Consider the following 16,248-nt stretch of genomic DNA (forward strand, 5'->3'; position numbering starts at 1 on the left):
CATCAATCATGTTCTGGAGTGGGGGTTTTACACACACACACATACATGCATACACACATACACACTCAACCAGATTCCTGGAGATTCCACAGCTGATGGATGACAGACACTAAAGAGGGTATGTTTGGTCACACCACAATGTGAGGACCTAGAAATCAGGGTGGCCTTCAGTAAAATGGCCTTCAGTAAAAAGGTGTGTTTGTAGATGTCTTCTCTTTGCCTGGGACCTCAACTATAAACACCTATACTTCAATCCACCAGAGGAGGTAATTCATGGCTTAAAAGATAAAAATAATAATAAAAAAATACAGGTGGAAGGGATATCACAAAGCAAGACAAAATTATTGAAAAAGTAAAATCTTCTTGACAAAGCTTATAGTGATGATAGATGTAAGATATAAGATGATATAAGATATCAGATAATCAAATCTGACTTTATAGGAAGGGACCACAGAAACAACCACCTGGTGGCAATAATTATATCAGTAAGTGCTAATAGAGTTAGACCATCAATGAATAAACCTTTGTCATAAAGTTTAGTCACTCAGGAACTGATGTTATGAACATAATTTCATGTTTTTAGAGTGCAAAATTGCTGTTTTTCCATCATTACTTAGTCAAATGTATAGTTTGGACCAGATAATTACATCACCATAAGAGTATATTGTGAAGAGGAAATTTTTTAAAAGGAAGTTCATATCAATCTATCACCAAAAGACTGTTTAAATAGCAATAATTGCATGCAAGAACCCTCAGTATGTTATTGGGTCCAAAATAAAGAAGTAGACAGAAATAAAAATGGTGGGAGCCAATCATGTTGAAACAGCCTCGCTATCACCTCAGTTTGACTGTAGCAAAAGCATGGATGCTTTAGAGAAGCAGCAACTGCTCAGATGTAGTGGGGCCAGAGTTTCGCTGCATCACTAAAAATGCCTTTTGTGCCTTCCTCTCAAAGTTATGAAAACTTCTTTGGGATCTGCAGGGTGTGTCCTGTGATACTCATGGAAAAATATTCCTCTCTCGGTGCCGCAGTAAGATAGTTGGGTACAGGGCTTGCAGGATGCTGGGCTGCACCTACTGTTTAATGCCATGTGACATTCACTGAACGCTCCTGCTGGCTTGGCACATTTTCAAGTCTTGAACAACACACACAAAGACGGGAAGGACATAGACCAGGATGCAGTGTAGTTACCTGAACCTTGTGACTGAGTGCTTCTTATTAGCCTACTGGATTTTCTGTCTTTCCCTTTTGTAATTAAATGACCCACTATCCCCAAGCCTCAGCCAGTGGAATCAGCCTTTTTTAACAAACCAGCTACATCAGCAGAGCCGTGTGCTGGGAGTTACCGGAGTCTTCTTCAGTGAAGACGGTTTTCCCAGAAAAGACCTTCTTTCCAATCTGTATCTTCCCGGGGCGGAAGTACGGTCCGTCCAGTTTGTTGTCTTTACACAGCTTGGTTAGGATTTCTGTGGGTTTGGACGTGTCCCTCCAGGCATTGTACCCTTCTCTGAGAAGAGGAGGAAAGACAGATGAAGTGAGCCTGGGTGCACTCTAGGGGAGCACCCTTTGAGGTCCCCAGTAAAAGCTCCTATCAAATGTGGCTTGTGTAATTTCCCCCAGTTATACACCTGGGCTAGTGTGTTTGGCTTTGTTTCATTTTCTTCTCTCTCTAGTCGAGCACCCTTGCATAAGCACAGCTTGCATAAAAGACAGGGCTTGCAGCCAGCTTGACATAAAGATAGTTTGCAGGAATTTTGATTTTTTTTTTAAACCAATACACTCTTCTTAAAACAAAACAAAACAAAACAAAACAAAACAAAACAAAACAAAACAAAACAAAACAAAACAAAACAAAAACATTGAGCCAGGGAGTGGTGGCGCACGCCTTTAATCCCAGCACTTAAGAGGCAGAAGCAGGCAGATTTCTGAGTTCAAGGCCAGCCTGGTCTACAGAGTGAGTACCAAGACAGCCAGGGCTATACAGAGAAACCCTGTCTCGAAAAACCAAAACCAAAAAAACCAACAAAACAAACAAACAACATTGAAGTGAGATTCATATAACAAAACTTATCATTTTGAAGTTGTCTGGTTCTGTGGTATTGTATATGGTCCTAATAGCATGCACTCATTCTGCTTAGTTATAGAAAGTTGCCATCACCCTGAAAGGAAACCCTGTATCCAAGCTGCACTTGCTCTCTGTTCCTGCTCCCTAGCACCATTAGCAAGCTCCAGTCTGTCTTTCTGCTGCTAGGGGGTCTGGGCAAGTTTAGCCAGTGTTTGGTCATTTGTGTGCTGCTTAAGAGGAAAGCTCTGACTTACCACCTCAATGTCTCTCCTCCCTCCTCCCTGAGACCCCCAGCCACACACACACAATTTATCTTATAGACTCCTGTTTTTCTAATTAGTGACTTTCCTGGGTCTCCCCAACCCTTTCATCCCCTAAGAAATAGCCATTTTGGAGGAAGGCAAGCACTGGGCAGGCCCTGGTTCCCACCCACTCCCTGCTTCCTGGCCTCCCACAATAGGAACTGCTTGATCACATCAGGAAGGCAATTGACTCTACCACTTTATAGCATGTTCATATGATTGAATACTGTGTAGAAGCAGTACATTAAAGACTGCAAGCAATATTAAATGACAGCTTTAAAATACTTCAGCTACAAAGTAAGAACAATAAATAAATAAATAAATACATAAACAATAAATAAATTTCAAAGCATGTAATCCAAGTTCAGAAGGAAATAGTATAGAAAAAAACACTAAAAGGAAAACTAAAAGCAAGAATGTACATAAATATTTAATTTTTATCAGTAATTTATGTAAATAGCGAATTGGGCAAGTTATTTGACTTATAGCAATACATTCTGTAAATTATTTTCCATTTAGGAAAAAAATCATTTTCGAATTACACAATGGAACGCCAATGAATGTCAATAATTCCCTGGTTGTAATTTTGTAAGATTGTGTTAAAAAGTATAATCAGATACAGCACCCTTCAAAAGAAAACGAAGCTGATATAGCCTACCTTTTAAAATAAAGTTGATTTGCAAATCTTTGTGAAGAATGAGATTGACATCCACTCTCCCTTCACGTATGAAATAAAGCTAGTTCTAGAGGGACTGATAAGATATTGCATGCAAAGCTCTTAAACAGCAGGTCCTAAGCACATACAGCTCTTGTTTACACAATTCCAGGGCACTGAGGATATTCACGATGCTCTTGCGATGTTTGCACTGTAATAACCATTCCTCATCTAACACCCGCCGTCCCCCGCCCCCCGCCCCGGGAATCCTGACCACCAGACACAAGTGAATGCACAAGCACACCACAGCCTGACTCTTCGCTCTTGAAGAACCGGCCCTGAGTTTTAAATCAAAGTTGCTTCCCCAGCCCCATTGGCCCTCAAGAGTATGAACGCATGCGCAGTCCAGAGTGCCACAAGGCTGTGTTCCTGAGACACCAACAGTGTCTCCACAGGAGACAACTTACATCTCATACTGGCTCTGCAAGCCACAAATGGCTCTGTGTTTGCTGTAGAAACGGTTCTCCAGGTCGATCTTGGTCTCTCCAATGAGGTCATCTGACCCGATCATGTCATGGTCATAAATCAGGACAGAGAGCAGGGACTCCTTTGGGAAAGTGGCCTGGATCTCAAATGACCTGAGTCCAAGAAGAGGGCTGGGAATTAGCAAGGTCTGCCAGCATGGGACATCACCAGCTTCCTTTTGGTTAGCACTTCGTGGTCCACACGCTGACTGGATCGACTGAATTCAGTTAGCGCTGACAGGGATCTGTGTAGTTTATTATCCAAGTACAATCATTGACTTCTGATTTATTTATCAACTTTCAATAGACAATGATTCGCCCTTTCACGTCATATCTTAGAGTTGTTGGTCTGATTTCCAGTCTGATTTCAGACCTGAATTCTGTGTCTGTTAAATATTGTGGATCTTACTTAATCTCTTCCACCCTCCACGTATGACATTTTTTTTTATAACATGGTGGGGCAGTTGGTCACATAAAACACGCATCCCTCTTCCAGGTTTTCAGCTCATACACAGTGAGAATACTTTCTGTCACTGCTTTGTCGAGGAACGCCAGCTGGAGTTTCCAAAAAGAAAACCTCGCTGATGGAAACAAAGAATTTCAGGGCTGAAATGCTGTCTCCCCATGGCTGAGCCCCTCGAGGACAGAATCATTCTTATTTCCACCCCACTGGAGCTCGCAGTTGGCCATCAGAAAACGTATATTCAGTGGCTATTTCTTTGAACTACAAAGCATGTCAGAAATCTATATCCAATACCTCTATTTTGTGGACAAGGGAACCAAAATCCTGAGAATATAAATGAAGGATCATGAATCAAGCTTTCCTGAAACACTCAAGGGTATCCTAAGACTAGTATGGCCATAAGTAACTATCCCCAGTGAGAAAAAGGCAGTTTATAGCACCAGTGATTATAGTTGATAGAGTAGGCTCTAAAAGGTCCCCCTCGGGACTGAACGGGGAGAAATCTATGTGCCCTTCATCTGTCAAGCATGGTGGTGCCTTTCTTAGCTTCAGATTTGGATCCTAGGTTGTAATGGCTATTCTGGGGGTTCATTGGAAGCACCCAGCATCCATCACTGGACTTTGCTATCAGCATATTAGCCACCCAGGACAGACTTGATAATGGTTTCACTGTCCCTGGTAACAATGACAGAAGACATGGTGGCTCTGGCCCTTCTCATCAAACTGTGCTGAAACTGATGGTGTCTGAATTTTAACTGGAGCGGTCAAAGAGTTTGCAAAACCCTGGTATCAAGGCTGGATTCTCGGTTGCCCTGGAAACTCTTAGGCTTACATCAGGTCATATGTCAGTAATAATACCATTAGACTGCTACTGTCATTCTTTGCTTGAGGGAAGGTCATTAAAGGAGCAAAAACTGAGATAGTGAAAGTGTTTGGAGGCTCAGAGGGTTCAAAGCCAAGATGGCTCCTTTGTTCATCCATTCATTTCTTAACCAATTCTTCTGACATTTATCACACAGTCACTGTGTGACAGGTCTTGAGAGTAGAATCATTTCCAGTGGGTAAAGCATACAAGAAGTTGGCAGAAGAAGATGACAGGAGCCAAGATCAAGTCATGTTGGAAGAGTGTTGTGAGCTGGGAAAAAGGAGCAGAAAGAGAAGTCTAATCATCCCAGGGAATCGACTGCAGATAGCTCTCCTGGTGCTAGACCTGTGGAGCTCAGACTCGCCCTTCCCCTGTCTTCATGGGACTTCTTGCCACAGTGTCATAATCCCCCATTCACTTTTCTCTCAATAGTCATACATCCCTAAAAAGCACTGACTAGCAGAGCACCTGACATAAGACGGATTCTCAGTAACCATGAAGGAACTAGTCAAAGTGGGCAGATGCCACGATGAGGCAGAGGTGAGCGAGCCAGAGTTGGTGAGCTGTTTTAGTCACCTAAGATCAGCGTTTCCGGAGTCCATTGTTTGAGAGCTGTGAAAAACTGCCAAAGACTATGGTCATACTCAATGCTATAATGGTGCAGAGTGGCAGAGCTCCATCAGATCGCATCATCAAGTGGTGGAAGTTTTGTCTGTGCACCTACTCAATCTTTCCCTCATTCTTTTTTATTTTATTTTAATTAGGTATTTTCTTCATTTACATTTCCAATGCTATCCCAAAAGTCCCCCATACCCTCCCTCCCACCCACTCCCCTACCCACCCACTCCCACATCTTGGCCCTGGCGTTCCCCTGTACTGAGGCATATAAAATTTGCAAGACCAATGGGTCTCTCTTTCCACTGATGGCTGACTAGGCCATTTCTGATACATATGCAGCTAGAGACACGAGCTCCAGGGGGTACTGGTTAGTTCATATTGTTGTTCCACCTATAGGGTTGCAGACCCCTTTAGCTCCTTGGGTGCTTTCTCTAGCTCCTCCATTGGGGGCCCTTCCCCTCATTCTTTCACAACAAATGCTTACTCAGCACTTATTGTGTGCCAGGCCCTGTCGGCGGTGCTGAGGAAGTGGTATTGGCCACATGGCTCATGCACAGACAGATGTGACCTTCTAGCAGAGGGAAGAGGATGGCCAGTGAACACATAAACAAGTAAACCCATGCCAGAAGCTATGAAGGAGGAGAGGAGACAGCACATGGAGCCACCAACCATCTATTCCTAGAGAAATTAGGAAAGACGCTCTGCAAGGCTGTAGGCTATCCCACTAGCCTCCCACTTTCCAGGGCCATAAAGTAAGGCCAAGAAAGCAAGTCTAATTCACAGCTGGGAGACAGTAATGACAAAACGGAAACAGTGGCTCCTTAAATGGCAGAGAGCAGTGGATGTCACATCAGGATTAGAGAAGCAGGGGTACACATCTCTGAAACTGTCACTTTAACTGGTCCTATTAATCCAGACTAGTATATGACCTCATTTCATCAGCAGCAATAGAAATCTAAGAAACTGATGTTCATCAAATACTATGGGATCCAAAGCCAATACAAATGGGTAAATGAATTTATGTGAGTCTGGTGACCATCTCTTCCCATGCTCTGAGTTCCTCAAGAAAAGAAAATTGCATATACTTAAGATGTTGCTAAAGTAACCAAGGAGGAGGGAAAGGCAGCACATGTGTGTTGGACACTGTGTTATGGATGCACCACAATTCTTTCAGAGGAATCTAAAGTCCATTGTCACTACTGCTTTATAGAAGAGGAGAGCTCCACCCAGAGAGGCAGAGTCAGCTGCATGACAGTACAGAGTCTATAAAGGACAACACCCAGGCTCTTTCAGCTCCAACGTAGCCAGAGTACAAACCCAAGCAGGGGCCATGTCTGTGTGTCATTACAAGGTCAATGGGGTGTGGCTAGAGTGGTGGCTCTGGCTGAGAGCACATGATTTTGGTTCCCAGCACCCAGATAGTAGTTCATGTCCACACATAATGCCAGTTCCAAGGGATTCAATGCCATGGGCACTGTACACATGTGGTACACACATACATGCAGGCAAAACACACACACACACACACACACACGAATAAAATAAATAAATCATTTTAAAGATGTTGCTATCTACCAGAAAATTCCTGAGTCTAGTTCTACAGTACACACACACATACACTCTCTCTCTCTCTCTCCCTATTTAGCTATCTCTGTCTGTCTCTCTTGATCACACACACACACACACACACACACACACACACACACACACAGTGTATTTTAACATCTTGCAGGAAAACAAAACACCACTGGAGGCTCTCAGTTCAACATTTGGAATCACTGCAATTAGGTGGAAAAAATGATATTGTGGCAAAACTTTCTCTAGTAGGAGACCCAAAAGCAAACAATTTGCCCAGTGCCTGCTATTTCTGAGTTGTGTGAATTTTAATATATTTCTTAACTTCTTTGTATCTTAGATGTCTTGATTTTAAGAAGAAAGCTTCCATACAGTCTTAGGAAGTGGTATCCATGACCCTTTAAGGTGCTTTTATGTTTAAAACTTATGTGTTATAAAACCACATGTCTGAAGATCACAATGTCAAATCCTAGATAGGAAACCATCTACATTTTTGCACGAATAAACATTTGGTTGGCTGTTATCAAGGATACAAGTCAGTGTTTAACCTTCAGCTATTGTTTTATCTAAGATACCCCTACACACACACACACACACACACACACACACACACACACACACACACCACACCATTTCCACCAACCTCCAGGAAGGCAACAGCAGCCAATGCAGAAAGGACAATACAACCCAACTGGGATGGCACTGACCTTCCAAACACTGGATTCAGCTGTTTGGGGATGTATTTGTCCCGGTCTTTGATTTCTGTTTTGCCCAGCCTAAGCACAATGTACGGGTCAGATTTGCCATCCGGATCAGCTGGGCTGAGATTAAATGCCTGGGGAAGAAAAAGAAAATGGTTCTGACCCAGCGGCTCAATCCTGGCTGCATGCGGGGACAGTTGGGTTCTATGTGGTCATGTTCCGGTGTTCTAGCTCCTGAGCTTTGGGACGTTTTAAAGCTCCTTAGATTTCAGAGTGCCACTAAAGTCAGGAACCACTGCATTAGCACCCTAGTTTTGCTCCAAAGAAGAACAATTATTGATATCCGCCTTTCTCTTCTACCCAGAGGCAGCCAGTCCTTGGCACACGGCAGTGAGGAACATGCTGGAGAAAGAGGCAGAAGATGTGAGCCCCTGTTCTAATTTTTAATTGTGTCATCTTGGCCAAGTTATGTTGTTTCTGGATCTGTCTGTATAACCATGGGATGGACCCAAAGACCCTGTCCAGCACCAGTGGTTCCTGAAGCCAATTCCCCATGAATCTTGCCTTTAGCCCTAGTTCCCTGAGTGATGATGTATTTCTGATCATGAAACCTGATTCCAGACTGGTTGTACCGTAGGCTGTCAAAAGTGAACCTGGTGTAGGGAAAGGCCTTGGTAGGAGGCCAATCAAGATGTGGCATCAAACAGGCTGAGACACTTGGCAGTGAAGAACGCTGAGAAACAGCCCAATACTTAATACTGTCTCCCTCAGACCAAACAGGGTAAGTCTAATCCAGCTCCATGGATTAGAACAAGAATGTTCTCTAGAGATTGTTTAATAGCCAAAACTTATAAACGGGCCGTGTGCCAAAGCACAATCCAAATAAGTGACTCCTTTGATTTTCCTTGTCAAATCACCCACATTTAATTCTCTATACCTCAGTGAACTCTGATACAACCTGCACACTTTGTTGTCCCTTTGTTTATTTTTTTATATTTTTATATGTTCTAGTTTTCATACCACTGGGTTCTAGCATGTGATGGCCATGAAACTGAGAGTACTGCTCTGCTCATTACTTTGTTTCAAGGATATTGTAAGGATCAGAGCCTTCTTAATAGTTCTTGTGTGAACAAGTGGTGTTATAGGCACCCGAGAAAGCATCACATGGCCACTGAAAGAAATGAAGCAATGTGCTGATCTGGGAAAGTGTCTGTGCTGCCTTGTTAAGGAAGAGGAGCACAGTAAAGAACTTTGACTTCTTCCTGCATGCATTTTTTTCACAATCTTTTAGTACGTATCACATTATTTTTAAATCAGTGTATTATGTAACTAATTGTGTATTAATACATGATAGAAAAGCACACACAGTCACCACTACTAACAAGGGCCACACCAAACACCGGCTCTTCATCCTACAGTGACTTTCTTGCTAATGAAACGGGACTGTCACCCTCCTTCTATGTTCATTCAAGGTCGCTGTGTCCTCAAACTGCAGCCCAAGGCAGCCCTCTTCCATGCTGCCCGTCCCAGCTCCAGGCAGGAACCTTGTCCACAGTTGCTCTGACCTTTGTATAGAGGGCTCTAGACAGCAGAACTGCAGCAAGGGTTGTGATTCATAGCTCTGTAATTCAGTGAGAGGAAACCACGGGGGTTGGGAAGCAGACATGGTGCTGAGGATCTAACAGTTCAGTACATTCGTTTGCTTCCAGAATTCTCTGGGCCTTTAGTGTACATATGAGCTTTGAGAACCTCCAGAGTTGGAGGGGAAAAATCAATTATTGGACAGAATATTTCTTATATTTACATGAGCATGCACTCTGTTTCCTGAGGAATGTATATTAATTATCTCCCAGGACACCAGGATCTTCCTGAATAACACTTTTGAAAAGGCTATTGTGGAGCATCATGTAGGTAGGGGTTTATTATAGGCTACCCAGGATTGTCTGAGCATTACCATGAGCATTGAGGACAAAGACTCCATCACAACACCCCTGCCACATAGCAGTGTGATGGTATGTAGGAGAGAAGGGATATCCAAGAAGTACACGATAAAAAGACAATTTGTTTTCTCTTCTCATTAATTTTTTAATTCTTGAGACAGGATCTCACTGTGTGTGTGGCTGGCCTGGAACTCCTGAAGAAAGGCCTGTACCTGGAAATTAATTCTTCTTTTATGCTTTGTCAATGCTCCTTACAAGGGATATGAGCAACATGAAGTGAGGTAGCATTGAATAAGAATACTGCAAAGACAATCATGAAAACCAAATCCAAGCAACGGTTTAAAGACAAATCCGTGAATCATAAGGTTTGTACAATTGAATGTCATGTTTGTTTTCCCACTATCCCAACAAATCAAAAAAATTGTAATTAAAGATTGTTTTATTTTATTTTATTTTTTTGACTCATTATCAAAAAGGGAAGCCTGGAGAACACAATGTTTTGAGTTGAAGGTTTTTTTTCCTTTTTGCACCCAAATGAAACTTCTGACTCAACAGTGTAGCTGTAAAGCCATTGGGGGAATTTCACCAGGGCAGTAGCTGCCCTGTAGGGTCCTGGGTGCCTTTCAGGGCTCCTCCTCCCACTGTCTTCCCTGTGAGCATCCTGCTTTTGCCTTTGATGTCCTTTCCCACTAGTGAGTAACCCAACTGAGCCAGCAAAGCTTAGCAGACTGATCTAAGTGCCTCTTAAATGCCTATATTGAAACTTAATGGGATTGGACCTACGGTTGGCTATAGGCAGGTGACTAAAACTAATAATGTCACAAGAATGGACCTGTAGAATTCAGAAGTTGCTCTTTCTCCTCCCACATTCACACCCCCAGAGGAACAGCCATGTGAAGGCAGACATACAAGCCAGCAGAATAGGTTCCACCAGACAGCAACACTGCCAGAATCTCAATCATGAACCTACAGCCTCCAGAACTGTGATAAAAACATTTCAGTCATTTAAACCCACTTATGATATTTTGTTTCAGCACCATGGGTAAGCTAATACACCCACTTAGATCAAAAGAGGATGGCTTACCGCAACAATATACACACGGATAAGTACTTGAATGGGGTGATTGGGTGGAATTCCTTGCTGGATTCTCAGCTGACCACTGTCCTCTGAGGTAGAATCCTCTGGGCTTTTGTAGATGCAGAAGGAGCCCTAGTACCACAGAACACAAGCCAGAAAACAGAATTGTCATCTGACCTATAAGAAACCATAGTGAGCCCTGTGGTGGAAAAATAAACACAGCCCAAGTGTTTGAAGGACATGGGCTAGTGTTAGCATTGGTCAGAGTTGCATCTTTGGACAATGTATACAAGCTGCGTGCTCAGCACCTATTCATGGCACACTAGTGGATGGGGCCAGCATGTTAATGCCCTCATCATAAGCCATCACACGAGGGCTATGGCAATGGGATCTGAGTGTTCTTTATACATGGAATGCTGTGCCCAGGTCTCCCTATTTTCTCAGTCAGTCCTGAGTACAGTATTCCTCTTTCCAGATACAGTAACTGAAGCTTTGAGAGGTGAACAATATTGCTTGAGGTCATGCAACTAGCTGCTGTCATAAGCAAGATTTAAATCCAGGTTGGCAAACTGGGTTCCTTGGTCAGCACACTGTGCAACACCTTAGAGGCCTATCATAGAGTGAACTCCAGATATTAATGACTGCTTTGTTATACTGAAACCACAAGTATGACAGAAAGGGGTTTGGGTTATTTGATTTATCTTAGGTTTTCAACTGGCAAATCTGCATGGATCACATATTTAATGTGTTATATATGGATGGGACAGCAAGGCAAAGGGCGATGGTCCTTATGGCTAGTGGCTACATCTTCATATATATTACACAGAGTGAGTTTAACTCATTTGCCACAAATCAAAAATACCTTCAGCTTTCTCAGGAGCTGAAGGGATCTGCAACCCTATAGGTGGAACAACAATATGAACTAACCCGTACCCCCAGAGCTCATATCTCTAGCTGCATATGTAGCAGAAGATGGCCTAGTCAGCCATCACTGGGAAGAGAGGCCCCTTGGTATTGCAAACTTTATATGCCCCAGTACAGGGGAATGCCAGGGCCAAGAAGCAGGAGTGGGTGGGTAGGGGAGCAGGGCTGGGGGAGGGTATAGGGAACTTTCAGGATAGCATTTGAAATGTAAATAAAGAAAATATCTAATAAAAAAAAATATCTTCAAAGACTGGGGCTGGGTCTTGCTGGGTTTCTGAGAAGGTTCAGGGTAGGCATGGAGGGTCATCTCTGCCACACACCACAGCCCACACCACAGCCCCATTATTAGAATTGAGTCATGGCTGACATTTATGGACAGAGAGAATGGAATCCACATGGGAACTTGCCTTGAATTTTCCTATGACCCGGTCTCCATCCAGACCATGATCCTCTTCTGTAGATTTGCCTCTGAAGAGTTCAAAGGTCTTCACCCAGTCTTCAAAATTGTTGAATTCACTCTCAAGATCACCATCGTATATCTTTAGAGAAAAGAAAGATTATACTAAGATGAAGGAAGGTTAATTACTTCATCACCTTTAAATTCATTCTCACTCAAAGTTTGAAAACAGACACAAATATAGACAAGTTCTTCATCAAAATATAACAGGAATGGCACTGGGCTCAATTCCCAGAAGAATCCTTGTTCCCATCAGAAAACTCCCGAGGATAGCCTTAATTACCTATATTTCTATCAGCAGCCTGTTCTTCTGAGGCTCACCAGAATCATCCATTTCTGTTTCCTGTTAGCATGAAGTGAATAACTCTCCTCTCCCACATGTTCCTGACACCATGATGCTCTACCCAAGCCCATGGGCTGAGCAATCATGGTCTGAACTCTCTGAAACCATGCGCTAAAAGCATGAAGCCCTTCCCCCAAAGTGTTCCCTTAAGTATCAGATCAGAGCTATACACAAAGAACCAGTACAGAATGTTAGTGTTGGTTTAATGAGAAAGACTCAGGATGGCTCAAAAACTGGCATTGAAATATGTCCCAGGGAAAAGGTAAGAGGTTGCCATTGATTTATCCTTAACAATATAAGGGAAGTATTGGGCTAAACACCCCTAGAGCTAACTATTATGAACTTAGTAAAGTCCTTTGCATAAAAATTGAAGTATACCAAGAAGTATAGCCGTCTGAAAACATTTTAAAGAGTTATTTATTTTGATGTGTATGAATGTCCTGTGCACTGTATGTGTATATGTATGTGAGTATGTATGTATGTATGTATGCATGCATGTATATACATGCGCTGTGTGTATACCTACTTTGTTTGGAGGCCAGAAGAGGGTGTCAGAGCCCCTAGAATTGAATGACAGATGGTTGTGAGCTGCGGAGTAGGTCGTGGAAACCAGACCCAGATTCAGATCCTCTCCATGAGCAGTAAGTGCTCTTAACCACAAAGCTGGCTTTCCAGCCCACAAAAGATTTTCAGATATATAAGCATAAACACAACAACTGATTTCATGCTTCATTGGTGTTATTGGCCATTAAATATAAACTGTAGTACTTTGGGGAAGTTGAACTCACTTATATTCATTAATTCAGAACACATTTAAAATGACAAAAAGTGTTTACTTTTATTATAGTGCATGAAGATATGAATTTTCCAAGTGAGAAATGATCTATAGACTTTAGAAATGCGAAGTAGAATTAAATCTGAGGTTTATAAATAATAAATAATAATTAAAATACTTATTCAAATACCCTCTCAAAATTATCCAACTCGATCATCTACATATGTAATTGCTGTAATTAAAAATTTTCACACCTGTACATAGTACATGCCTCTAGCTAATACCCTCTCTCTGTGAAGCTTGGTCTGATGGAGCTGACTTCAGTTAAAGCTCCTGCTATCTTGAGTGTGTACACCATGTGATGACGTCAAGCTCCCAGAGGGGTTGAACACTGTAAATTCCCTCCCAGGTTGAAGCTAAACAACAGATGTTATATTCTTTCTGAATATATGGCGTTATAGAGTAGGAAAACGAGCAGGCTTCGTTGTCTTGGCTTATTTACATGTTATTTTCCCATGTGAGTGACTATAACGAAGACAGCAGGAGTTAGTTCAAAGAAAGGACTCACGACATTTGACCACAGCACTAAGAGAAGCCTGCTGCTGAGCGCTGCACCCCATCCCTGGAGGCCCTGGACCCACAGACCTTCAAGACAGCCAGGTTTGGGATGGCATCATTTCCGTCATCTTTCAGTTTCTTCTTGAGCATTTTGTCTTTCTTCCTTTTGGGGCCGTCTTCCATATCCAGCACGACCTCGTCTGGCTTTGCCTCTGTGGAGAATCGGCAGAAATTGTTACAGAGTTGTTAGCTGCAGGGTTACTACATGCAGCCCTGGAGTCTGTATCACATGTAAGTGCAATGTCTGTGGCTGCCCTGGGGCCCGGCAAAGTGTTAGCTGGGCCAGGTCTGTGCATGAATACATTAAACCCGGCATTGAGAAGGTACATTATTTGTTCTTCAACCCAGCTAGCAGAGAAAAGGCCCTGAATTTAGATGATTCTATAGCTTGTTGTTAATATCCTCAGGGTCTTGAGCATCATCTAGTTCCAATATGAAGCTCAAACATGTTAAGGGTTTCATACAAGTTCATGCTAATAATATTATTGAATAAATTTTTAGCGGCATCCTGTAAAGAAAAATGATTGGAGACAGACTTTGAGTTCCACTATTTCTAGCTGTGTGACCTTAAATGGGTAACTCCACCTCACTGTATCTCTGTCTCATCATGGGTACGATGAAGAAGATGCTATGGGGTTGGCTGGTCATAGGAGAAAGTGAAGTGAAACATGTCAATTAGGAGCCAGGTTCTCATGTGTGTGTGTGTGTGTGTGTGTGTGTGTGTGTGTGTGTGTGTGTAAGTGATGTGCAGGTGCATTACCTCTGTGTGTATGTGAGGGGTGTGGAATGTGCAGCCACATTGTCTGAGTTTGTGTTATGTGCAGCGATGTGATGTGTGATGTGTGATGGTGGTGGTGGTGGTGTGTGTGTGTGTGGTGTGTGTGGTATGTGATATGTGGTGTGTAGTGTATGTGTATGCACATGTGTGTGGTGTGTGGTATGTGTAGCCACATTACCTTTGTGTGTGTGTGTGTGTGTGTGTGTGTGTGTGTGTATGTGATATGCAGCCACGTTGCCTCTGTGTGTGTGTTGGTATAGTATGTGTGGGTCCATGCCATTCTTGGTTGCTTGATTTGACTACTGTAGTTAGGCTGTGACTGGAATTGAGCTTTCAGTCACTTCCTAAGCTTATTTTGTTGAGCTTTACAGACCAGTTCAGTTCTAATACTTCTAAGACTCTGTTTTCTTATACCATGGGACTGAACCCAAGGAATTCCAAGTAGGTCCTATCTTCCAGCCCTCTGCAAGACTTTTGGACGTGTTACCATCTTCTTTATGTGGACAATAGAGCTGAGGTATAATATACCTCCCACAGCTTCTTACTATGATGGCCCCATTCTACATCCAAGTAGCCCCCATAGCCACTTACCTGTGGCCCTTTTCTCCTTGTGGTTGTTCTCCTTTTCCTTAAAAAGAGAGGAAATAAGATTATCAACGCCACTATGTCTGCTTTACCAAGTCAGAGTGTGCACCGCTCTGATTTGATTATCCCAACTCTCTGCAACCTCACGAATGCCATTTTGAGAATAATAAAATAGTGTCCAAGGAGACTCTAGAATGAAGTCCCACTGTGAAGACACGGCTCCTCACTGCAGTGGGGATGCCCTAACCCCAGAGAATAGGCCAACAAAAGTGTCACCAATGTGAAGATTGTTGACGGTTCCCTGTGGCCAGCTTCTTCACAGCCATGGGAAAGATGACTACTTACACTTCCCTGCAGCGCCCCACAGCCTGCCCATGAGCTTTGTCTGATGACATGATGGGCCCTTGGGTGGGCACCAGGAGTTGGGAAGGGTAGTAGAGAAACAGCAAAGGGTTAACTATTCATAGGAAGTGTAAGCATCTATTCCACAAAAGGAAGAGGAGTGGAAGAAGGGGCTAGTGTTTGTTTTGTTAGCTCAGTGTATAGCAGTGTTTTTGAGAAGTCCTGGATGAAAACAGGGTCTTTCTAATCTAGAGTCTTCACAATCTCAGCTAGGATAGCATGAGCCTAATGCTTCTGTTCTTTTAACTTAGGGTTGATAAATCGTAATAAAATTGGTCATTGAACGGTTACCTGAATTTGCAGGCCCATTCTCCATGGCTCTCTGGTGTTATGACTTCATCCTTGTATCAGTCCATATACCTGAGGCCCTGTGGTTGCTCTGACAACGCACCAATTATGACTATTTGCTACACCAAGATCTTTTTCACCTGGATGGTTTCCCCTATGAATGCAGAATTCTGCTGAGGCCCTGAGGCTCTGTGGCATCACCTGCTGCTGCCGCACACGGTTGAACTCCACTTCTCCTTGCTGACCTCCCTAAGGCTCACAGGAGTCAAATCCTGTATATCCCGATTATAC

General features: G+C 43.0%; 1 protein-coding gene across 2 annotated transcripts in view; it reads right to left on the minus strand.

Moving 5' to 3' along the window:
- Positions 1–16,248, minus strand: part of Fer1l6 (fer-1 like family member 6) — a 116,986-nt gene that overhangs the window by 20,577 nt on the left and 80,161 nt on the right. For both annotated transcript variants that reach the window (XM_085831348.1, XM_085831347.1), the window contains exons 27-33: positions 15,274–15,310; positions 13,932–14,056; positions 12,119–12,250; positions 10,794–10,919; positions 7,776–7,903; positions 3,491–3,661; positions 1,348–1,508 (exon numbers count right to left, since the gene is read on the minus strand). In XM_085831348.1, the coding sequence (XP_085687474.1) occupies positions 1,348–1,508; positions 3,491–3,661; positions 7,776–7,903; positions 10,794–10,919; positions 12,119–12,250; positions 13,932–14,056; positions 15,274–15,310 (880 nt within the window). The remainder of the gene's footprint in view (positions 1–1,347; positions 1,509–3,490; positions 3,662–7,775; positions 7,904–10,793; positions 10,920–12,118; positions 12,251–13,931; positions 14,057–15,273; positions 15,311–16,248) is intronic.

The sequence above is a fragment of the Mus caroli genome, unplaced genomic scaffold (assembly GCF_978045245.1).
Source record: "Mus caroli unplaced genomic scaffold, Mus_caroli_1 scaffold_16, whole genome shotgun sequence".
Classification (NCBI taxonomy): Eukaryota; Metazoa; Chordata; class Mammalia; order Rodentia; family Muridae; genus Mus; species Mus caroli.